At 56.2% G+C, this 7,914-nt stretch overlaps 1 protein-coding gene across 1 annotated transcript; it reads left to right on the forward strand.

The window, feature by feature from the left end:
• The first annotated feature begins 2,928 nt into the window (after window positions 1–2,928).
• IRF2BPL (interferon regulatory factor 2 binding protein like) lies at window positions 2,929–6,100 on the forward strand. The gene has a single exon (XM_082835892.1). It carries the CDS (start codon window positions 2,962–2,964, stop codon window positions 5,293–5,295), a length of 2,334 nt encoding a protein of 777 aa, XP_082692018.1. The 5' UTR covers window positions 2,929–2,961; the 3' UTR covers window positions 5,296–6,100.
• Window positions 6,101–7,914: the final 1,814 nt, after the last annotated feature.

Raw genomic sequence — 7,914 nt, forward strand, 5'->3', positions numbered from 1 at the left:
GCCTGGGTTCGATCCCCGGTCTGGGACCTAGATCCCACATGCACGCTGCAACTGGGAGTTTGCATGCCACAACTATGTAGCCCGCATGCTGCAAATATAGACCGGTGCAACTAAATAAATAAAACAAACACTTCTTGTTGCTTCAACTGAACTTTATTATAATTAGTAGTAATAGTAGTGATGAGTAGGGATCCTTACATTCTATGCAACTTGGAAAGTACTTCCACACGTTAACCAGCAATAGTGTCAACATTAATATCAACACTAATAATAACCAACCCTTACCGATGGCTTCCTGTGAACCTGACACTGTGTTCTACACACTGTACGGCGCATTTATACTACAGTCTGTGGCAGTGGCAGATCCACAACTTCTGTATATGGAAAAATCTAATGGCACAATCTGTTTGGAAGGGGAGCATCGGGGTTGGTTATGAAGATGTAATTGCATAGCACTTTACGTGAGATTGTATGTATTGTAACAAATGGGGGGCGCTGATGGAAAATTTGAGCACCCCAAACCACCTCTGAGAACTTAAGCTTGTCAAGGCACCATTCAAAGCAGACTTACTAGATTCAGATCCCAGTTCTGTCTCTAATGGCTGTGTGACCCTGGGCAAGTTATTTAACCTCCTTGTTTTCTGAGCTTGTAAATCAGAGTTAATAATAGAATCTACCTTGCAGATAATACTGAGTTTAATGATGATGCAAGTAAACCACCTAGCAGTGCCTGGCCCACAGCAAGTCTCAGTGAGTTGCCTCCTGTTACAACGAGAAACAAAATGGAATCTCAAACAGTCCTAATAAGTTGGGAGCTCTGATCCCATTTTACAGGTGGAAAACAGAGGTCATGTTAGGGTAAGCAACTAGCTCGAGGTCACAAAGCCAGTAAGTGACAGAGAGGAAATTCCAACCTAGTGTGCCAGGCTCCAGAACCTGAAATTCCATTATACTGCCACCCCTCTCCAGCCTCGCCCAGGATTAGCTCAATCTTCATGGAAAAAAAAAAAAAAAAAGCAGGCCCAATACTTGGAAGAATCAGTTGAAATGCCCCAACTAGCCCTTTGACCAACATATTTGTTCTGCAATAAACACTAATGACGAGAGGTGATCTTGTAACGGAAAAGAAAGCAGGGCCTTGCTCAGCCATCTGGGGCACTATGGGATGAAATCACAGCACACAAGAAAGAACTTTGAAAACTGTGGCTGTGCTTTACAAAGATATATCAACATTATTAAATGCTGCCCCCACTTTCTTTTATCAATCCCGAAGAAACCACTCACCTGTTTGGTCTCTCCAGCACCTCCCCCTCCCTGCCCCCAAATGCAGCTGTGCGCAGCCAGTAGACTGTTTTCCTTAAAGGCCTCCGGGTGCTCATAGCTTCTTTAGACATTCAGCCAAAATTTTTAGAGTACGGCTTGGGGGAGGGGTATCTCACCCTGAATTCATTTAGCTCCGTCGCTGAAGCTCAGGTTCCGAGACCAGGGCACAAAAACAAAGCGAAAAGGCAGTTTCTGAAAGACTGGAAAACAGCTAATTTTGCAGGTGCTTCGGCATCAGTGGTAGCAATGAATGTGACGTTCATACCGGGGGGGTGGGAGGGAGGTTTGATTGCAGATGTAATGGGTAATACCCTTATGAAATTCACAGCGAAAATCTTGAAACAGGACATTTAAATTCACTGCTCGGAGTGGGGTGGGGAGCGGGATCGGAAACGACGCTTGTGGTTTTCAAACGCGTTTTAACTTGGGAAAGCCGGGCGGAGAAAGGAAAGGTCATAGTCTGTTTAATTTCCACCCCCAACCCTGGTCTTCCAGCATTAGCTCGCTGGGCCTCAGCTGTTGTACACACACAGCGAAGGGGGAGGGGAGGGCGGAGGCGCGGAGGAGGGGCCGACTGGGAGGAATCTGGGCGCCCTGCCGCGCATGCGCTTTTCCCGAGCAACAAGTGGGCTCCACAGAGGAAGTGTAAAGGGGAGGGGGGAGGACTGGTGCAGAGCATGGCGGTGACGTCAGCGCTCCGCCTGGGCGGCATCCCGCGCGGCCGAGCCCGGGACAGCGCGAGCCGCAGCGCGAGCGGGAGCGCCGAGCCGCGCCTCCGGAACGTAGAGTAACAATCACAACCCCACATTCCGGGCGAGTGCGAGCGGGAAGGGATGCGACCCGGGTCGAGGCGCCGCGCGAGCGCCCTACAGCCAACGTGAGCGCCGCCAGCCGCGGGGGCCCGGGCGCCCGCCAGGCCTGGGGGCGGCGGGAGCCTGCGTGCGTGCGCTCCTCTCCTCTGCTCTCGTGCGTCCTGGAAGCAGTGGCCGCGGCGGCTCCCTCCGGCCGTGCAAACCCAGCTAACGCCAGCGGAACGGCCGACGCTGAGAGGGGAGAAGCTCCTCTCTCGGCTGCCAACCCCTCCCCCGGTCCTCCGGGGAAGCAGCGACTTCAGCAAGATTGGACTCGGGCACCGGGTGGCACTGAACCCTCTACCCTTCGTCCCAGAGAGCCTGGCGGGGAGAGGACGCAGGTCGTAGGGGGTCCCCCCCAGGGGAGAGGAAGAGACAACCTCTTTCGAGCTTCCAGGCACCAGCCATTCCGGGGAGGGGGCCAAGAACCAACGGCGGCCAGCACCCGGCACCCTCGCCCCCTCCCCCCGGGCCCGGAGCTTCCAGCCCGGGTCTGCGACACCAGGAAGAAGGCGCCTGAGCTCCCCTCCAGACGAAACAGCCGCAGTAGGAGGTGGGGGCGAGGAGCGGGCTGAATTCGTCCGCTGCCCGGGCGGTGGAGCCCCCGCAGCGAGGCGCTGCGCGGGCGGTGGAGACTCGCGCTTCCTCCAGCCCCTGGGGCAGAACTTTCTCGCCCCCCCTCCTTCCCCCGCAGCCGTACTCCCTCCCCAGCCGGCCAGCCCTCCGGGAGGAGAAAGCGCCGCGGAGACAGACGGGGCGGGGGCCTACCTTACTGAGGGCCGGCATCATGTCGGCGGCGCAGGTGTCCTCGTCCCGGAGACAATCTTGCTACCTGTGCGACCTGCCCCGCATGCCCTGGGCCATGATCTGGGACTTCTCAGAACCCGTATGCCGCGGTTGCGTCAACTACGAGGGCGCGGATCGCATCGAGTTTGTGATCGAGACCGCGCGTCAGCTGAAGCGGGCGCACGGCTGCTTCCAGGACGGCCGCTCCCCCGGGCCGCCGCCGCCCGTCGGGGTCAAGACGGTGGCCCTGTCGGCTAAGGAGGCGGCGGCGGCGGCGGCGGCAGCGGCGGCCGCCGCACAGCAGCAGCAACAGCAGCAACAACAGCTCAACCACGTCGATGGTTCCACCAAGCCTGCGGTGCTGGCGGCCCCGTCCGGCCTGGAGCGCTATGGTCTGAGCGCAGCCGCTGCTGCTGCCGCCGCCGCCGCCGCCGCGGTGGAACAGCGCAGCCGCTTCGAATATCCTCCACCACCGGTGAGCCTGGGAAGCAGCAGCCACTCCGCGCGGCTGCCCAACGGTCTGGGGGGCCCCAACGGCTTCCCCAAGCCCACACCGGAGGAGGGACCCCCGGAGCTGAACCGCCAGAGCCCCAACTCGTCTTCAGCGGCGGCGTCGGTGGCGTCTCGGCGCGGGACGCATGGTGGACTAGTGACAGGGCTGCCCAACCCGGGGGGTGGCGGAGGCCCCCAGCTTACCGTGCCCCCTAACCTGCTGCCGCAGACGCTGCTTAACGGCCCGGCCAGCGCCCCCGTGCTGCCCCCACCGCCGCCTCATGGTCTGGGCAGCCGTGGGCCCCCGACGCCCGCGCCCCCCGGGGCCCCCGGGGGCCCAGCTTGTCTCGGGGGCGGCCCAGGCGTATCGGCCGCGTCGTCCTCCGCGTCATCTTCGACCTCGTCGTCGGTGGCCGAGGTGGGCGGGGGTGCTGGTGGCAAAAGGCCCGGCTCCGTGTCGAGCACTGACCAGGAGCGCGAGCTGAAGGAGAAGCAGCGTAACGCCGAGGCCCTGGCTGAGCTGAGTGAGAGCCTACGCAACCGCGCGGAGGAGTGGGCCAACAAGCCCAAGATGGTCCGCGACACGCTGCTCACGCTGGCCGGCTGCACGCCTTACGAGGTGCGTTTTAAGAAGGACCACTCGCTGCTGGGCCGCGTCTTCGCCTTCGACGCCGTCTCCAAGCCTGGTATGGACTACGAGTTGAAGCTGTTTATTGAGTACCCCACGGGCTCAGGCAACGTGTATTCCAGCGCATCTGGTGTGGCCAAGCAGATGTACCAGGACTGTATGAAAGACTTCGGTCGGGGTCTCTCCTCCGGCTTCAAGTATCTGGAGTATGAGAAGAAACACGGCTCCGGGGACTGGCGCCTACTTGGAGACCTGCTGCCCGAGGCCGTGCGCTTCTTCAAGGAGGGCGTGCCCGGCGCCGACATGCTGCCCCAGCCCTACCTGGACGCCAGCTGCCCCATGCTGCCCACGGCTCTGGTGAGTCTAAGCCGCGCCCCTAGCGCGCCTCCGGGGACCGGGGCCCTGCCGCCCGCCGCCCCCTCGGGCCGGGGCGCAGCTGCCAGCCTGCGCAAGAGGAAGGCGTCCCCCGAGCCCCCGGACTCCGCCGAGGGCGCGCTGAAGCTGGGCGAGGAGCAGCAGAGGCAGCAGTGGATGGCGAACCAGAGCGAGGCACTAAAGCTCACCATGTCGGCCGGGGGCTTTGCGGCGCCGGGGCATGCGGCAGGGGGTCCGCCTCCGCCGCCCCCACCCCTGGGACCCCATTCCAACCGGACCACCCCGCCCGAGTCAGCCCCTCAGAACGGCCCGTCGCCCATGGCCGCCCTCATGTCGGTGGCAGACACACTGGGCACGGCGCACTCGCCTAAGGATGGCAGTTCTGTGCACTCCACCACTGCGTCCGCACGGCGCAACAGCAGCAGCCCAGTGTCGCCGGCCTCCGTACCCGGGCAGCGCCGCTTGGCATCACGGAACGGGGACCTGAATTTACAGGTGGCGCCCCCGCCGCCTAGCACCCACCCGGGCATGGACCAAGTGCACCCCCAAAACATTCCGGATTCCCCTATGGCCAACAGCGGGCCCCTCTGCTGTACCATTTGCCACGAACGTTTGGAGGACACGCATTTCGTTCAGTGCCCCTCTGTTCCCAGCCACAAATTCTGCTTCCCTTGCTCTAGAGAGAGTATCAAGGCCCAGGGGGCGACCGGCGAGGTGTACTGCCCCAGCGGAGAGAAATGCCCCCTGGTTGGGTCGAATGTACCTTGGGCCTTCATGCAGGGCGAAATCGCGACGATCTTAGCTGGGGATGTTAAAGTGAAAAAGGAGAGAGACCCTTGAACCACAAGACAGCCACTTCCTTAGCCCCAGACCAGCTCCTCTCCCGTCCAGAGGGCCCCTCCCCCACCCACATCGACCCTCTCTTCCCTCACTCCCAAGATGTAGAATTGTGAATATAACAAACTGCAAAAAGTTAGTCTTATGTATAGACATTATTTTCGTCGTATGTTTCTATATTTTGAAACAAAGGTATGTAACTTCTTCATTTGAAGGATAAGCTGGTTTGTGTTAAGCAGTATAATATTGGTTCGGTCATTTGCATCATATTCGTTAGCATTTATTGGTGGCAGAGTGTTTGCCTAGGTACAGAATTAATAGCCTTTAGCAACGACTGCTGCTGGTGTGTATTTTTGTAATTGTTATGCACTCACTGAAAGGAAGAAAAACACAAAAGAAAATGACTTTTTTTTTGCCAAGGCCAGTGTTGCTGCCTAAAAAAAAAAAAAATGATGCTATAAAATGGTGAGAGCTTCATTTCTGAACAGCCCCAAGTGTTGAAGTCTTCACTTTATTTTGTTTTGTTTTTGTTTCCTTTGCAAAATGGTAAGGGGGGTGTTGGGGGGGTGGGTGTTTTTTGTTGCAAGTTTGTGAGGGAAAATGTTTTGGTTTGTTTCTACTGACCTGAATGTGTTGGATCTTCACGTGTTGTTTTGTTTTTGCTTTATTGATGCACGGATGCTTTTGAACAGTAGAGCGAAATGCTAGACATGGAGAATCTGCTCTGTTTGTCCTTTATACATTTCTGTAGTTAACAGAACACTGTAATGTGCCTTGGAGCTTAGTAACTTGTAATAAATTCAATTGATATTAATTCTGCCCCGAGTCAGCAAGTGTGTTTTTCTAGGGCTAAGACCACACAGCTCCAACATGGGGGACACCGTCCCTACTTCCACCACAGAACACAAATGCTGGTGCCTTTGAAAGCCCTCAGAGGTGGCATCTGTAGAAGGCCCTGTGCTGGCTGACTGCCCCTCCCCTTCAGTACCAGACTATTTACACTCACCTCTCTGGGGCAGGACAGTTGCTGACTAAGCGATTTCTGTTTACTCTTCAGCATCTCTGTTTTCCCCTGACGCGCACCCCAGCTGCAAATAGCATCGTCAGAAATGCTTTTTTGGTGCCTTTCCCTGTGGCCCTGAGTATATGCTGATACCCAGTGCAGCTGTGACTTAATGCAAGTGGGGTGGGGGAAACAGAACAAAACCGGGGTGCTTTGCCTCCTAGATGTGGCAAAAATCACTGTTATTGCACATTTAAAGCAAACATGTCACAGAGCTGGGAGCCAGCAGTGGAGGCAGGAGGGGTGTGGGAAGTGGGAAACAAATCCATGTTCTCAGGACTGAGTTCCCAGCAGCTTCCAGTTCATGCATCGGAGGAGAAGTTTCACCTCATTCATGATGTTTTTTTCTTTCCCTTCCTTTTTGATAATCATTTCAAAAGGCAGGACACTTAGCTGGTTGTGGAGAGTGGGGAAGAGAGAGTCCCAAACCATGGGGGAACAATCGCTTATGACACCAAATAGAACCCGTCCCCACTGGTGAAGAAATGCGATTATTCATCTAGTTGACTTTTTGGTGGCATTTGTGAGGTACAGAGGGATGGGGATGGGACTGGAATGTCCTTTAGGGCTCTGGAGCCCTCCCAGAGCTCTGAGGGAAGGCAAACAAACCTGGTTTGAACCTTGTACTTTCCTGGGAGGCAAATGGAAGGGGAGTAGGAAATAGGGAGGGAGGAAGCAAAACACAACCCCAGATCCTATCAGAAATCCATTCCTGGCCACACCCCATTCCTGGTGGAGGCAAACTGGGCCAGGACTGTCCGCACAAGGCCAGAGGAATAGCGAATAAGGGAGCAGGTGAGTTTGGGGAAAAACAAGTCACTGGTTAGCCCAGAACACCGAGGTGGAGGTTGGGTTGGTGTTCAGACTTGCTGTTAACAACATGCTTTCAGTTTCTGTTCCTGCTTTGCCGCCACCATCACTGAAGTAGTGGAAACCATGACTCTGTGTTTGTGTGCGTGTGCGTGTGCGTGTGTGTGTGTTTGGAGGTGTGAATAAATGGCAGTTGGCGTATCTGCTGCAGCCTCTTAATCCTGGTACCCGGGAGGTACCTGTCTCACCTCATCAAGAATCTCCCCACATATAAATAGATGTGCGTGTCAGCTTCCTGCAAATGTGTCCTTGCATTTTCATCTGCTGCCAAGTGTTGTATTGGTGCTTATGAGTCATGGAACCTATTTTCATCCTCAGGGGTAATTAACTTGGGGGTGACAATGCACAGCAGACTGTAGGAAGAGTTATACTAAAACCTATTCTCGCCTGGCCACCAATCACACATTTCACTTCAAGGTCCGGGTTGGCTTTTCTCATCAGCTCATTAATAAAAACCAAGCGTGTTTCACCTGGAAGATCCTCTGAGGTGCTCCCAACCCCCACGCCCACCGCACACACCCATAAAATGGGTGAAGCTCAGCAGCCTGAGAATACAGGGATAGAGCGTCACGGGTGTAACTTAACCACCAGTGAATGAAGGCATGGCGGGTGCAGCCACAGCATTGAGCTGCACACGCCGACTTGGACGTGTGGATGACCGGTCCAGGTGCGAACCCGCTGAGTACCGT

Source organism: Leucopleurus acutus (assembly GCF_964270905.1).
Source record: "Leucopleurus acutus genome assembly, chromosome: 1".
NCBI lineage: Eukaryota > Metazoa > Chordata > Mammalia > Artiodactyla > Delphinidae > Leucopleurus > Leucopleurus acutus.